The sequence below is a fragment of the Grus americana genome, chromosome 2, assembly GCF_028858705.1.
Source record: "Grus americana isolate bGruAme1 chromosome 2, bGruAme1.mat, whole genome shotgun sequence".
NCBI classification, from domain to species: domain Eukaryota; kingdom Metazoa; phylum Chordata; class Aves; order Gruiformes; family Gruidae; genus Grus; species Grus americana.
In genome coordinates this window covers 44,115,397-44,132,365 of record NC_072853.1, presented here as the reverse complement: position 1 = coordinate 44,132,365, position 16,969 = coordinate 44,115,397, and the positions used below count along the sequence as shown (strand labels likewise).

Here is a 16,969-nt window from a genome sequence, read left to right as displayed (position 1 = left end):
TTGTAAATATATGACAATGAGCCATGCAAAACACGCCCTTTTACAGTAAGAAGAAATACATTTGTTTGTTACAGTGTTTTATTACTAACTCCCTCATTCTTAGTTTACTGAAAATCATTAAATGGAGTTAGTTTCTGAATTAATTAAATTTATTTATTACTACATTACAAAGGAGTACATGGGATTAGAAATTAAATGTCTCGAGCTCCTTGCCACATTTCTAGCACAGGGTAAATCCATAAGTAACATCCTACTGATTCAGCTAGTTTTTATGAAAAGAATGTCTGTTATCTAGCTCCTTTTTGGATGTTTCAGATCATAAAACACTGCTGTTTTCATGAAAAGTAATTAAACTTTGGTGTGCATCATGAGACAGATAGCTTTTAAAACAGTTTGCTTTTTTCAAGTTTCTCTTTCCAAAATGCCAGAACCACAACTGTAATGTTGCCTCAGAAGGTATTATGTGCTCATTTGTATTCTAAATTTGTATCTAAATTTTCTTCACCGCTGCAGCTTTCTCTCCATTCATCTGTGGTAGAAAGTGAATGAAAGTGAATTTTTTCCGCTTTTTTAAGAAAGCAAGACCTTTAGTCCCTTAATCCTTCTACCTCTCTACTGGATGTCTCAGGACGTAATGAAAGCAGAGTGCCCGGGTCAAAGCTCCCATGCTATTACAGCTAGTATCATGGCATTCTTGCCAACGCAATCCCTCTCAAGCACAATCTGTGGGAGACCTGCCTTCTTCCATGCAAGTGAGGGGAGGTGAAGTCACACAAGTCCTCTGAGACAAACTTTTGTGTCTAGTTTTTTTTATGCTACAGGTAAAATTGGTTCTTCAACAGAAACTTTCACAAAATCAAAACAGTAAGAGCAAACAAAGCAAACACTAATTTTACTTGAGTTTGCTCTTTTACATTTTATTATGCTGCTACTTGGGAAGGATACAAAAGTTCTTTCCTTTATAACACAACTTTCTGACTTGAACTTACAGGACCATCTTTGAGACACCACAACTGCTCATGTTGTCTCAGTTTCCCACTCCCTGTGATGTACATTACCATATACAAAGTGAAAGCACCTGCAACAGTATGAGGAAGGAGGACAGAACACACATCCAGAAGTTAGAGAACAAAAGTAGGAAAAACAGACATGGAAGCATTTGGTGTTCATCTTGTTTCACTTGGAGCACCTACGTAGGATACAAGAGACAGGAAAAGGACACCTACTTATCATTCCTACCTTCGCCTACACCTAGGTGAATTCTTCAGAAGCTATGGAGAAAAACTAGTTTTAACTAAGTCCCTCCAGTAGTCTTCACAGCAGAAAAGGTTGACTTGCAATCATGGGAGGGTGACAAAAAATGCGTTCACATGCACGGGAAGGACCCAGCCAGCTGCTGCCCCCACTCATCCCTGCCCACGCCCTGCTCTTGCCCAGCCATTGCACTTTGCCTTCTCCCCTCCCTTGCGCTCCGCTTGGCCTCCTCGCCTTGGCTGGTGTCTGCTGAGCTGCGAGCGGGAACAGGGAGTGACAGGAATAGTTAACAGCAATCGTTGCTATGATGAAAACTAACAGCACGAACAGCAATTCCAGGGAGGCCTTCCTACCTCAGCAGAGCAATGACTATTTACAGCCCGAAATGGGTTGCCAGCTTCCAGTTCAACCCCCTCTTAAGGGCAACAGCTTATCCCTAGAGTTGGCTCCTCTGAGCCTGGGCACTGGGCTGTGGGAAGGACATAACCTGAGGCTGGAGGGAGCTAACTTACTCGAGCTACAGAAGAAGCATTTAATCACATCTGAAGTGTCAGGATAGGCGGACAGGGGATGGGGAGGATAGTCTTCCCTGCTGTGAACTATTCAGGTTTCTCAGCACTGGTAATATTATGTTCCTCCTCTCCCTCTCAGATTTTTTCTTTGCTTAACTCATCATTTGTGAAGGGAAAGTAATTGCTCACTAATCGCTCAGACACTACTTTCGTTTCTCAGAAAAAGAAATCACACCTTGTTGCTGCTTAAAAGACTACAGTAATGGTATTATCATCATCGTGAGCTTGGAGAGGCTGAACCCTGGCTGGCCAGGTGTGAATGCAGAAACCAGCACCTAAAAACTGCCCTATCTAAATCAGAATATTTCCCACAGTATCTTCCAAGTATGTCCAGAAATATGATACTAAGTAATTTCTCTATGCTCCGTTCATTTATAATGTCATCAGTTACATGCTGTACCAACAGTCATTCATCATCCAGCCAGAATTTGTAGAAATGCATGTCAGTCTGCAAATTGGCTGTAGATCTTTCCAAACATTTTTCTTTCTATCACCTGTCTACCAATATTTCATTCTGTCAGTAGAACTATGTGAAGGCTCTTAGCCAGGTAATGGAAATGTACTTTCAATTGCACATGTGAAGCCTTCTCCCAAAATCTTTCCCTTCTTCCTGACTGTAAGATTGTCGGTCAGCTCCAGGTAATTTAATTTTGGTTATAAATAAACTTTTTCAAGTTTTCAGCTGCCATTGTCTTTCTTCTGATAGTTTCCTCCCCCCTACGAAGCCTTCATGTTTTGTTTTGTTTTGTTTTTTTAATTTAATAGAGAATTTTAAAATGCTAAAGGAAATATCCAATTGTGTAACAATAGAGAAAAAATGTTTTATTTTCTTCTATTCATAAAGGTAACAAACATCTCATATGTTCATTAAGGAAGAAAAAAATACATTTTTGCTATAAAGTTATAAGGCTTTCAGAACTACAGTTTCTCAAGGCAATATTTATAAGCTAGTGTCTTTGAGTTGAGGCATGGGTCTAATTCTGAAACTGCGTTAAAAGGAGGAAAATACATGTACATCTCAATGTATCTCTTTGAAATTGGCTACTGTCAGAAACCAATGTCTGAACCTGGAATTCCAATTTCCATGGTTAGAGTCACGGAAGCCATTCTTTCAATGTCAAATTTTGAAATAAAAACCAACAGCAACTAAGGAAATACATCCTGTTTAGACTCTTAGCTTATGTCTACAATAATAAAACACAAAGTAGTTGTGTACTAGCAGCTCTCTGGATTCCCGACTGGTACAAGAAATGATTCTAGGATCTGTTGTACTCTCAAATAACACATTTTTGAGGGCTGAAAGACACTGGAAGGAGAGTATGGCCTGATTCTGTTCTCCTTGATTTCAATAGAAGCAAAACCAGGTCCTCAATCTGTGTGTAATTCACATGATCTACTTAGCTAAACAATTAAGTCACAGCTCTGACATCTGATATTTATTTTAAGTTCTTTGAGCCAGATTCCCTTCTCCGAGCCAACCCTTTTTTCTATTCTGGTGGCACAAAGGCTATAACAACCGTGGATTTTCCCAGCTGGAGATTCTCCCAGCATGAATAAGTCTTTACCTATCTGGTAAAACCAGCTTTCATGTTATTTCCTCCTCCTTTGCACTCTCTGAACCTTCTCCATCTTCTTTGAGAAAGAGTAAGAGGGCTGACTACAGCACTCATTACCAGGCTTCAAATATTCTTAACCTGCATACTTGCTTCTTCAAATTAAAGCTATCCAGATAATTTTAAATAATCTAGAGGCTATCGTAACTAAAGTGAAAATATAGTCCGCTGTGATGGTCCTTTTCCAGTATTTCAGAAGAGATACAATTGAGGATTCTGTCCAAGGCACATTACCAATGAGACATCTCAAAAGCTCTGAACCCTTAAACTATAGGTCACTCCTATTTGTGAAGGCCATGTTTAAGAATTTTGAGGTCATCCTTAAAGAAAAGACCCACAATCCAAGTCAGCCAGCTTTTTAAACCCCTCTCTCCACCCCAAGAGAACAGAGGCTGTGTTAAGGGGTACCTCGAAGACAGGTTCAACTGAAAAAACCACACACTTTGATTAGAGTGTTTGTTGACCATTGCCTGAGTGGGGAACCTTGTGGTTAATGGCTGCTCCTTTTATTTTAGGTGACATACTCAATGAAATGGTCTTTAAATTAGACTAGTTTAATGGAGATGAAAAAATCAGGATATAGTTTATCGCTGCTCTTATTTGATTTTACTTTAGGCAACATCTCAGCGTGGAGCTGATCTGCTGGGAAATGTGAATCTTCACAGAGGGACTGTCGCGTCAGTATGCTGTGGGAAGCAGCGGAACAACGCTAAGCCACTGTGAAGACACCATCAATTACTCAAACTTCATGCACCTCTTTGAATATTTTTAGATTGTCAAGGAATTAATCAAGGATCTGACTCCAGTCTGAAGATGAGATGCACTCACATCCTAATTCCTTATGCCTGTGCTTGTGTTTCACTACCTAAAATTTGGAGCTCTCCAGAAGAGAAAGCTCAAGTATATGCTGATACGTAGTGTAGGCCCAAGCTCCTACCCAGCAGCGTGCAGTGGGCGTAGTGTCACAAACAGATATTTTCACATTACAGTGTAGCCTCTGCCTTGGACTGAGCTGAATAGGCATTGAGTTCAGAAGCAACTGGAAGCAGGAAGCAAGCAGATCCACCAAATAGAAAAAAAAGTAGGTAAGTAAGTATGGAAAGTGTTTCTAGTTTAAGGAGACACTAAACTTCTACTTGGGCATCCCACTTCTTTTGTTGTGTCTCCTTTAGCTACAGTATAGTCACGCCCCACTTCTGGGCAGAATCCAATTCTAAGCTGTGAGCTTCAATGAGCACTTAGAACGTTCACTAAGTAGCTACCTACCAGATTTGACTTCCAGACATGCACTGGGATATAATGGCGCAGCGAAATAGGCTCACAGCTTCGTGTACCAAGATTTTTGGCCAAGGAAATGAGTCGACTTGGGAGGTAAACAACATCAAAGAGAGTAACATTCAGAATGCAGCAGCCCCTTCTGACTCAATGCTTTCTAATCAGCCACTTTCCGATAATTCATTAAGACTTGAACAAAGAGGTTGAAACATTGGCTTCTCCTAGGGCATCGGCCAACCATAATGAAATTATAACAGGATATATTTACAAGGTTGAATATCTTGAACTCAGCTATAATGATGTTTATTAGTAATTCTTCAATAGCTGCTCAGAAAGCATATTTGTATTAGTTAATCCTTGCCTGTGGAGACCTTTATATTTGTTTGGCAAAAGAACATTAAGAAGCATGGATTTTTTTTGTTTTCCTCTCTGTAAATCCCTCTTTTCATCAGAAAATGCTGTGGGATCAAGAAATAAGCCAAAAGTAGTATATACAATTACTTTTCTGCTATTACTATTAGTGATCACTCTAGAAAACTGTTAGAATTGGAATGGATATACGTCTAGATTAACATATTCTGACAAGTTTTACATTTGAAAAAGAAATTAAAAAAAAGAATTTAGCAACTATATTTTGCATTGCAAACCTCTTGAACAGCGCCACACACATACAGATAAGCATTATGTGCATAATTCAAAAGCACCCTTTTTCTTCTTTTCTCCTCTGTCATAGATGTGAACGTAGAAAACACTGAAACATATCTACTTTGAAAAGTAAAAGAGAAAATCTCAAAACACTTACAGACCTGATGTATAAGTTTACACGAAAGAGCTCTCTCTTCTAAGAGATTCTGATAAACAGGTTAGGATATCCCTCAAGCAATTCAAATGGGAAAATGTATGAAATGTATGAAACCCTCGCTATTTTAAATACTAAGCTGTGAATATGTATTCACTCTTTCCAAGAGGAAAGATGTATTACAATACTAACTGTTCATTAAACTATAAAAGGATAATTCACTGAAAATGAGACATATCGGTAAGACTGGTCAAACTATTAAACACATTGATTTACTGAAGCTGTCTTCTCGTATTCGGGGTTTTTTTTTTTTTTTTCTGTAACAGATAACAATTTCCATTCACTCATCTATCATCTATTTTAAATCACTAAACTATCAAGGCAGATATTTCAGCTGAATCCAGAGACTCCAAATTATGCCTAGAAAGTTATTGGAGAGCTTTTGACTGAAGGCAGAACCGCTCTTAGAATGAGATATAGAGACTACACATTGATAAATATGAAGAGGAAATTCACTTCTTGCAATTCTGCAGCACTCTATGCAAGTATTTTGTTTTAACTATCATGGCTGCTAATAAATGTAGATTCTAGAATATTTGCATAAATTAAACACAAGAACAGCTGCAATACATCAAAAGCAATATATGAACTAGTTGAATCATCTGAATGAAAGCTGATGACATGTGCTTAACTGCATACAAGCCAAACTCAGCACTGACAAACAGGCAAACTCTATCAGAGCGAAAGGAAATAGAATTGAGTTTGCCAGAGCTTAATTAGACCCTGCTCTTTTTGAAATATGAATAGGCTTCAGGTTGATTGCTGTGCAAATGGTAATGTTTAACTGTACTTTACATTTCCTGTGCTTATTTTAGAAATGTTTCTATTTCTTTCTGAATTAGAACAGATTCAGAACTATCATAATAGATTAATAATACACGTTTTCTCCCTTATAAGTACTTTATTCTAAAATGCTATCTTAAATGTGTTCCCAGTGAACATGTGCCATGTTTATACTCAGGCAAATGTCATTTTACCCTATCACAGTTACATAAGGAGACATCTTATAAATGATAAATGGGATCAAAATGTTTTATTGGAGTGTTACATATAAATGCATCAAACGTAGTGAGCTATTTAGACATACTGATATTGGAGGTCTTATCTTTGAGGATCATAAGCAGGTGTAAAATACATGCAAACCATATGTTTCAGTGGGCCCAAATGTGCTGAGCAGAAAGCATTGTTCTTAAATAAAAACCAGAAAACACTTTCCATATCCTGGGACTGAGCAAGTTTAAGGTCTCTCTGTTTTATAATACTGCTCTCACTATTCTGGTACTCTGAGATGGAGAGTGTAACTGCAGAGAAAAGGAACAGTTACCCTCAATATTCAAGAGGTTTTCTATCTAATCGAAGATAACATTTATCTTGTTATTATTATTTAATCTCCAGATCGACTCCTTGTTTCACTCCTCGCTCTGACAGGAAAGAAATAGCTATTCCAGACAAAAGTAAAGAAGGAGAAGTAAGGCTTTTCTGGAGGTGCTGCTCAGTTCTGGGTCAGTGGACTTCAGTATAAATGTGCAGTTTGGATCTGTTTTAAGGATTTTGAAAGCCCTGACTATAGCTTAGATGAAGGATCCTCTCTAGACCCATGCAGCTGAATCACATACATACACACTGAGTGTCTCCACCATGCAGGTGATGCAGAGTTACCCTCTCTGGTAAGCTGGGTGTTAAATTTGCTGTACCTGTGCAGGTCTAATCCACACAACTGATTTATTTTGTAGTCATCCCTTTTCTGAAAGCCTGAAATTTGCCTGGATTTTCTGGATTAAAAGGTAGCCAAAATTTGCAACTCCAAACAATATTTTCTCTTGTTGTTAAAATCTGTATTAAACAAACACATTTTTATGCACTGTTTTAGTAAAATCAGTGGAGCATTTCACATCAATTATTTTTTGCCCAGCAGACATAATAAAACACAGGATAATATAAAAATGGCCACTAATCAATCAAATGTTTGGATCCTTCATGTGTTAAATCTTGTTTATACCCTAGAGATAAAGCATTGCACCCTCGGTATATAATCAATAGTCAATCAATTCCCTCAATGGAGCAACTGTTTTCCAATTGACCGACATTAAAAATGCCCAAAACACCAATGAATAGCCTGCAGGACTTACACTAAAGTAGTAACCTCTAATTCACAAGTGACAAAATGAAGCATTCACTCTTAAATTGAATAGAAAAGCCTAACCATCAGCTGAGGCTTACACCGGAGATCAGCTGCACTTTTTCTAGCAAAATGCTTTCCATCATGTATCTTCTGCTATTTTCTAGTCATTTTACAAGTTTCGTTTTGACATATTTTCTTCACCAGAGTTAAGTTTCCGTTGTGGTCTCATTCGCAGGGAGTATATACAATAGCTTAAGTGTCAAAACAAACAAAAAATGTCCCAGAGAACACATTTTTTTCCAACCAAAAAAAAAAAAATTATATCTCGCTCTGTGTAACGCTGCTCATGTGTGCATGCATTCACAAACCATTACATTCTTTCCTAACAGCCTGCTTTAATATTCTCCCTCATCATCAAAACCAAATGTAAGCAACAAATGATCAAAGCTGAATGCTTTTACTGAAAAAGAAGATATTTACTATGGCTATTAAAGTGCACTTACTTGGTATGTTTAAAAAGAAGTCTTACAAAATATTAACGTAAGATTTGCTCGCCCTTAAGTAAATTTTTTACTTTAGTGAAAAGTACTAGATAAACACCACTGAAAATTTTAGTTCTCTAGAAAACAGGTAAGTGTTAATAAAGGGGATATTTCCCCCCCTCCTACAAACTACTTTCAGATCACTTGGAGAGATCTTCTACAAGAATAAAATGATCCCAAAGCGGACAGTGGCACTGCATATATTTCAGACATGGAACCAGCCTCCCCCTCTGCAGCCTTCTGTTTTCCTAGACGGTGCATCTTCCTTGGGTCCCTCACTGATTATGAGGGTTTGCTTCTAGCTTTGCACAGTGACTACTACTATGCAATGATTTTTATGCTGTTTTAAGCACTTTGGATAATACAGTCAACATTTAGAAGCCACCTTTTTGACTTTCAAATCCCGTGTAGGTCCAAAACACCACATCATTCTCCCTCAAATTGCCCTCAAACCCCATTAATTAAAAGATGAGTGGATGTGCCTGTATGTACGTATGTATGTATGTATAGTTACACTTATCATCCTTTTAAATCTTTTCCCCTGTATACACGCATATTTAAAAATCAAAATAATCTCCTGTATTTTCAAGGCTAAAGCTTATCAACCAAACAATAAATGTATTGCAAAGCCTTACACCTGTGTACAACCATTCTCCCACCTCTCAGAGGCTTTCCCTAGTAGATTAACACCTGAAATAACAAACCAGTAAAACATAGAGACCTGCTATTCTTTCTTGACTGAAAAATCAAATCGTGTCTACAGTAAAGAAAAAAAATACAAAATATATCGACTCTTCAGTTTGCTCAAAGGCTCAGTGCCAAGCTAGACTAATTCAAAATGCATGCTATATTTCCTGAGTTACAGTTATGCACTTGGATCTACTTTGAAGTGAAGCTTCTGTTTTGTTATTCCCTTCCCTGCATATTCCCTGGGGTACTACAGGCCCAATCCCGGTTAATTCACTGAAAATTCTCACATTCACTTTTCTGGGGCTAGAACTTTACACATTAGTAATTGTATCTCCTGTCATGCTAAATGAAATTTTTATAAAAATATGAAATAGAACTAAAACAAAACCCAGATCTCCTCATCTTAAATAAAGAAAAAGTCACTGACTTTTTGTATGCATTAGCTCAACAAAAAAAGCTTTTCCATATGCTGACATCCTATCTTGCTCCTGGCACGGTGTACTGCCATCTGAAATGTTTGCTAGCCGGCGTACTGCAGTTCCACAAGGTTTCTCCCTTCACGTGCCAGGAGAGCGTGCAAGGCCAGGTCAATAGCGCAAGGTATCGAGCACCCTTGGTTTGCACTGTGATCAATGGAAGTGAGAGCAGAGCCCCTTGGAGAACCAGTGTCATCATTTCATTTGAAGGACTACTTTGATAGACTCCATTATATTTTAAATCTCAATGTACGTAACGACTATGTTTTGTCTTTGCTCACACACTGATCGGCTGTCAAGGTTGGTTCATGGGCTTGACATTTGCCACCATGACATGGAAAATTTCTGGCTTATCCTAGATTTCAGATGCCTTCTGTTCAGTGGCCTAGCTCTCCTGCCTGGCAGTCATGTTTGCCAAACACACAATATTGCTATTACGAGGAATATTGCACAATACACCTAAAAACCCAAGCAGTCAAGGCAAGAAACGTAGCAGCAGGGCTACAGGTCGTGCAGGCATCATGACCATGAAGGAGCCGGATGGACACAACAATAGATCCAAGCACTTGAGCGGAACTAAAGGCTGAAGGAATATACACTCTCTGCAGCATTTGGGGCTTAATTAAGTTAGAAACTAAGAAAGATAGCGCGGAAACTAGAGGTACTGAGATCACAGACATCTTACAGTTTAGGGAACCGGTACAAAGGTAACACTTTCTGGAAGGAAATGTTGGTGATAACTAACAGCTGACCTCAATGAAAGGCAGTAAAATCAAGGCTCATTCCATTAAAAATAGCAAAAATGGTGGGAAAAGTAAAGTATGCTTATTAATACAAATACAGATGCAAATATGCACTTGTCAGAATTAAACCTATCGGTGTGTGGAACTATATATTTACTACAAGAACCAGTAAGTAATAGCTCATTTAAAAGTGGCCAATATCAACTTGTTTAGGAGAATTTATCAAGGAAAATTTGAGGATGGCTTTGAGATCAAAATACTATCAATATATTTAATGAAAAATAATTCTTTCTCCTCACCCAAATGAAATACCATGCAACAAAAACCTATCTTGCCTACTTGTATTTTTGGGGTAGAACTGACACCTAGTCTTGGTACAAGCAGAAATAATAGTTATTTCCACTGAACTCATTGGGACTGTACATATTTCTGAATCATGGTGTGGTGAGATCCTCACAGCCCCTCCGATCCTGCCTCAGTAACCATTGGCCTGGGCACCATATTGTCCTATGGCATCTTTACTGCTCCCGGTACCCAAGCCAGTTGCATTCTCCCATGGAGACTGCCATGTAGATGTTCTGCTGAGAGGAATAATATCTTATGATTCATTAAGCTTGTTAATTTGTGAGAATACATTTTAATCTTGAATATGCAGAGTTATAAAGAAAAATAAGTCCCTTAACCATTTGGAATATGGATTATATTAAGCCTCTGAAAGCAGAATATATTTGCCTGGTTCTGTTCCAGAAAAGCCTACCCACCAACTTCACTTTAAAATTAATTCATTCAAAAAATTTGGATGTGGAAGCAGGAATAATTACTGTAAGCCAACAAAATTTATTTTGATTTTTTAATGTAACAGTTATTCTTCTTTTAAATCAATTTCATCCACTATTTTGCTAATTTCTGAGGTAATGTGTGTTTTGGTAAACATATGATTTTGAGAATGTCATTTTTATTAACTCACATCTTCTTTTAAGCCTCCTGAATGCCCAGCAATTCCTATTAATACAATATACTAAAAAAAAATAAAATTAAAAAAATAAAAGAATAAAAAGAAGCTATGTTATTAATAGAAATAATAATCGGACAAGACATAAGTATTACAAAGAACTCCATCGTATGCATACCATACATTTTAATTTCCTAGAGACAAGCTTTACCTTCCTCAGTGGTCTCTTTTTTTTTTTGTTCCAGATCTGCAATTACATTCACTGAAGTAGTTTTGTATTAGGCACAGCAGGCCTTGTAGAATTAGGGACTTCTAGTTGTAACTATCACTACACTTACGGGAGATTAGTAAAAAGAACAAAACTTTTCTTATGCTTTACATAGTTACATGGTTTTGATTCAACCGTAAACTAAAACAAACCTCAAATATATCTTTCAAATCTAACTCATTATGAATAATGGTTAAATTAGCACCATGTCATGGGACAACTTGCAGTTTTCTTCTGCTGATGTGTAAGAAATTTTGGCATAAAACTGAACTCTTAAGTTTAACCACAAAGTTTAAATAGTTTGAAGGCCAAATTCTCTTCTCTGATATGTTATTCTAAATCTGAAGTAGATATGCTCAGGAGGCTAATCTGAACATACTGGTAAATTGAGAGCAATATTTATCTTCATTCCTTCATGCTTGAAAAATAACTAATCAAAATGGTTTAAAATGTCTTGCTGGTCTCCCAGCACAAAGACATATTTCAGCCCTCTACCCCTTGTAAGCTGAGAGAACTCATTGCTCCACTGTCTTGGGGAATACGTAAGGAAAGAACAGTTAATGCAGACTTTTTTATTTCCCAGGACTTCTTTAAATCTAATTACATGGAAGCTATTTCAGTTCTGCGGAAAGTGTTTGGATAAAAGTAACAAAGAAAATCTGAGAAGAATGACGACTATTCTAGTTCCCCCAATGTGACATTCAAAAATAACCTTATGCTGAATCCTCTCTTCATGAAAATACGTATTTGGGTTCTTCATTTAAAAAAAAAAAAATTACCAGCTACACGTCAGAAATGGGATGGTTATGAAAAAGATTGCCCATTGAGGAGTGTTCACAACCAAGCTTAACAACTTTAAAACCCCATACTCAACCATAGAACTTCATGGAAATGAGGCAAGTAAAGGATGTTGTGACAGAAAATTTAATCCCACTAGATATAATAATTCAAATGAACAACTTGTATTTTTAGTGACATCCTACCAGAAATCCTAGCAAAAGATGAAGATTGCTTTTTGGTTAGTTGGAATACATTATTTCTTCTGAATATACTCTTCAGAGTAAATGCTCACTCTCATTAATCACGTCACCAAGAAAAACAGGGACAGATCTGTGTGAGATAAGACTTTTGAACATGTAGAGATAAAAGAGATAAGAAGTTAAGACAGCTAAAATAATGGTGAAACTCGTATCTTTATTGTATATGTGGGTGTTCTTCTGGGTCCTACAAGATATGTGATACAAATCTTCATATGACCAAAAAGCACAGGCCACAGAATATATCCCTGATTATTAAGGGGGAAAAAGACCTTAAAGAGTCATTTCCAGGCAGGTCACAGCAGCTCACTGCCCCAACACGGCAGAGCAGGTTTGAGTGTCCATCTTATTTCAGTGCTGTTGTGCCCCTTTGCCCCACAACGAACCCGCGTGAAGTAGAGCACAGCTGTTATTCCCGTGACATAGCTCTAGCCCAGGACCTGCCCTTGAATCTCCTGCAAGCCACATTCAGAGGGGCATCACAGACCAACTATTCTTGCTTTCGCATCTTATTTACATATCTATAACTGAGTGGTACATGGAGGATGTCTGACAGTTAGTGTCTCACCTTTCTTTTTCCAGCCTCATTGAAGACATACTATGATGCTGCCCTTTTCTGTTATGGCCTGAGCTAAATGAGCATGTCTCCATCGCGGTAAGGAGGAGGCCCCATCCCCTCTCAAACCTCACCCCTGGTCATGTGCTCCAGCCACTTGCCTTATGCTGCTCCTAAAATTCAACCAGTGGCACTCCAGGCCAGCTCTCCTCACTATGCAAACAGCTAACTAGGCCCCCAAATGAAATAAAATACAATAAAGGGGGGTGTGGAGGTGCTGCTCAGTGAGTTGAATTAGCTCATCATGTGGTTAGACTACAGCTGGAACCAGTCCTGAGAGTGAGGGAAAGAGAGAGGAGCAGGAAGGGAAGAGCATTTCAGCCCTCCTGCTAGTCAGCTCATTGATAACACAAAGTAGCATCCTCAGAAAAGAAAACAAAAAAGAGAAACAACACAGAAATTATGCTTCTTGCATGCTCTGTTCTGTATCTGGAACTGTTCTAGATGGTTTTTGTTTCAAATAAAAGAATCAATTGGGCTGCTCAGTTTTCTTTATTCTGCCTTAAAAAGACCCTTTTACATTTTTTTCCTGGAAAAGTGCACACTGAGGGTTTGCTTACAGCACATAAAGAATTCAAGCCACAGTAAATAATCGCTCATGACCAGTCATGTTGATAACCAGCAGCATCTTCTCCTGTCAGCAAACAAATCTGTGGCAACCTGGTTTGGGCTGGCTTTCCCTTAACTATCAGAGACTTAATGCTCTGAAAAAGCAAGAATAGCTGGAAGTTCACTGGGACACTACAACCTCTTACTGATGATACTCAGTACATGGGGCAGATCACACTCAGCGGAAGCTTCTAAGGCCAGAACATTAACCACTTTTTGCTTGATTTGTCTTTTTTTTTAGTCCAGTTCCCTTAGACTGTGCAGCAATCTCACTGTGCAAGTTGCTGTCCTACCAATCTGTTACTCACCTATTAACTTCTATTAACTTCTGAATTTGTCATCTAAGTCCAAGTTTTTCTGAAATGTGGTTTAATTTCCTTTAAAACAGACCACTGGACAGAGAAGAGCAACCTTTCCAGTGCAACTTGGGGAGGGCTGCCTCGCGCGTTCACCTATTACCAGCCATCAGCCACAAGGGCGCTCTCCAGGGACACCAATCCCTAAGAAACCAAACTTCCCCAGTTTCCCTCACCTTGGTTTCTCTCCAGCAGGGTCTCTGGCAGGCAACATGAGAAAAAGGTTAGTGCGCTACACCCAAGAGATAGTCACTATAATCTCTTTCTTGCTGAACTGCACCATCCTAACCCACACAAATGCGTCTGGCAGCTCTACTCCAGTAGGAAATGTTTTGCATAGCTCTGCATCAAAACTAGCTGCAGCAGAGGTGACCCACTGATCTCCTGGTCAAGCACAGTCTGTGAACATCACCAGGCAGCTGTGCTTGATCCTGAACTGCCCCTGTTTGTCACGACCATGCCTGACCTGTGCCAGAGCCAGAGAGATGGCTCCCTGCCCCGGCCCAAGCACCCTCCAGAATGTGAAACAAGCCCCCATGCCCAGCACAGGCTGGATCTCCCACACCTGCCCCTGCAAACCTAGAAAAATGCATCAAACAGCAACCAGTCTAGTTGAAGAGAAAGTTTAAGGGAGTAAGTCCAGACATATGTCTCTCAGATCAGTCATTTCTCCTCCTTGTGCAAATCAGAGGAGCAGTCCTAAGTTTGGGGGGAAATGGGGCTTCCTCAGAGCTGGCTGCACTGTAACACAGGGAAGTTGGGAGGCTTGCTCAGAGGGGCTGTAGATCAACTGTGGCCACGACTGACCTCCCAGCAGAAGGTGCTGAAGCCCGAGTGACCCTCTCCTCCCTTCTGTCCCGGATACCTCCCATGGCTGAACTCCTGCCGGGGAGCAGGGCCGGGGCATCGCGCTGCTCCCCCTCCACATCCCCGGTGATGCTGGGTCCCACACGGGAGCGGGGATGGACTGCGCTGTCCTCAGCGGGGCTCGACCCAAGCAAAAGCAGAAACCTCCCCGGGGGCTGTCGCCTCGGAGGTGGGGAGAGCACCCCGCGCTCCGCTTTCCCCTCGCCCCCTCCGGCCTGCAGGAGGCTGCCCCGGCGGATGCGCCGTCGGGCTTGTGCGCCGGAGGAGGCGGCAGGGACGGGACCCGGAGAGGGCTGCATCCCCGGGCTCCCTGCGCGGGACAGCGCGGTGGCTCTTACCTCCGTGGCGGGCAGCGGCGAAGAGCCGGGGCGGCGGCGGGGCGGCGGCGATGGCCGGGGGCGGCCGGGGGGCGGCGGCGGAGGCGATGGCGCGGGGGTCGGGCGGCGGAGGACCGCCGCCGCTGTACCGCCGGGAGATCACCCGGTCCCGCCGCGGCGGGCGGGGCGGCAGCGGGCGGCCGCCGTCTCCCAGGGCTTGGAGGAGGAGGTCGAGGAGCGCCCCCCGCTCGGCTCCGGTGGCGGGCACGTCCCTGCCCTCGGCGCCCGGCGGCGGCGGGGCCGAGGCCAGCAGCAGGAGCACGATGGCGGGCAGCGCCTGGCGTTTCTTCGCCCCTCGCATCTCTGCGGCGCTGGGAGGAGGCAGAGAGCGAAGACGGTCAGCGCCGGGCCCGGCCCGCACCCCGCCCGCCCGCCCCCCATGGCCCGGGGGCACCCCCGCGGGCGCGGAGGCGGTGCGCTCCCGCACGCCGCTCCCGCACGCCCGGGCCGGGCGCAGCCCCGCGAAGAGCCGGCGAAGGCGGCGCAGTGCAGAGACCCGACGGGCCGCCACCGGCTGGCCCCGCTGCGCCTCCCCGCCAGCCCCCGAGCAGCCCCGGAGGGTGCATTTATAGACAGGAATTAGGAGAAGGGTATTAACCCCGCCGCACATATTTGCGGTCTAGGGCTTTGCGGGGGATTTGCTCGGCTCCCTTTGCCCCCGGCGTTCCCGCGCTTGCGGTTGCTTCCTCCCTCGGCCGGCGAAGCGGGGCGGCGGGGGAGCCCCCGCGGGTCAGCCCGCCCGCCCGCCATCCGCCCGGGCACTGCCGCACGGCGGTTTTCGGGCGAGAGCGTACGGACGGGCAACTGGACGGAGTTCATTTAGGGGTTACATGGGGAACTGCTGCAAATCAGGGTGTAAAGGGCGAAAACAATTACAACAGGCTGAGGCTTCGAGAGCAGTGCTTAATGCCCCTAAGTAAGCTATTCTAATTATAGCAAAGGGTTAGGATTAAGGGGGGGGGGGAATTCTGTTATTTACAAACTGTTTTATACTTGGCCTCCCTTGCAAATCCTCTTGGGCGAAAGAGTTAATCAGAGCCGCTAGGCAGCCGGCTCTCCCCGACGGCTCCGGGCTCTCCCTCCGTCCGCCGCCGCCAGGGCGCACGGCAAACCCGGGGAGTAACCGGGGAACCACCCGGGCTTCGCGACAGGGGCAGCGACACCCCCCTCGCTCCGTGCCAAAAGCCCCCTCCGGAGAGCCGGCGGGCGACTGCTTACCTTCAAGCAGAGGCAAGTCTCGCTGAGGGCGTGCGGGCTGGGGAGAGCCGTCCTCTGCCGTCGCCGGAGAGCCCGTGTCCCCGCGGAGGCTCCGCCGGGCGCGGAGCGGGGCGGTCGGTGCTGCGCCCGGAGAGGGGGGATGCGCCCTCCAGAGCCATGCGCTTCTCTTATATAGTCCGCACCGGCGTACTCATTTGAGTACTATCGACTTTAGGTGGGTGGCAGTCGATGGAGACACCTCTGGTAATCACTCTTGGGCTCAGAGGTCTTTTCTGACAAACTTCCTCCTCCCCGTTTGTCCCCCGGTGGATGGCAACTGAAAGCTGCGTTTGAAGTGGCTCTGATCTATTTGTGAAATTAGATTTCCCTGAAGATTGGGAAACGCTTACTAATAAAGCTGCCGGCTCAAGAGATTAAAATGTGCTTTAACTTAGCGGGATTCCCTTGGGAATACAGCAAAAGAGCGATTTCCCCCTCCTTTTCTTATCGAACAAAGAAGCCATGAGCGAACTCTGAAGTGCGT

General features: G+C 42.6%; 1 protein-coding gene across 2 annotated transcripts in view; it reads right to left on the bottom strand.

The window, feature by feature from the left end:
* Positions 1-16,675, bottom strand: part of ALKAL1 (ALK and LTK ligand 1) — a 36,596-nt gene extending 19,921 nt beyond the window's left edge. Inside the window, exons 1-2 of one of the 2 annotated variants that reach the window (XM_054816842.1) lie at positions 16,447-16,675; positions 15,190-15,539 (exon numbers count right to left, since the gene is read on the bottom strand). In XM_054816842.1, the coding sequence (XP_054672817.1) occupies positions 15,190-15,529 (340 nt within the window). In that variant the 5' untranslated portion in view covers positions 15,530-15,539; positions 16,447-16,675. Of the gene's footprint in view, positions 1-15,189; positions 15,540-15,826; positions 15,858-16,446 lie in introns of those variants that run through there. The other variant, XM_054816843.1, reaches the window with a different exon arrangement.
* Between the last annotated feature and the right edge of the window lie 294 nt (positions 16,676-16,969).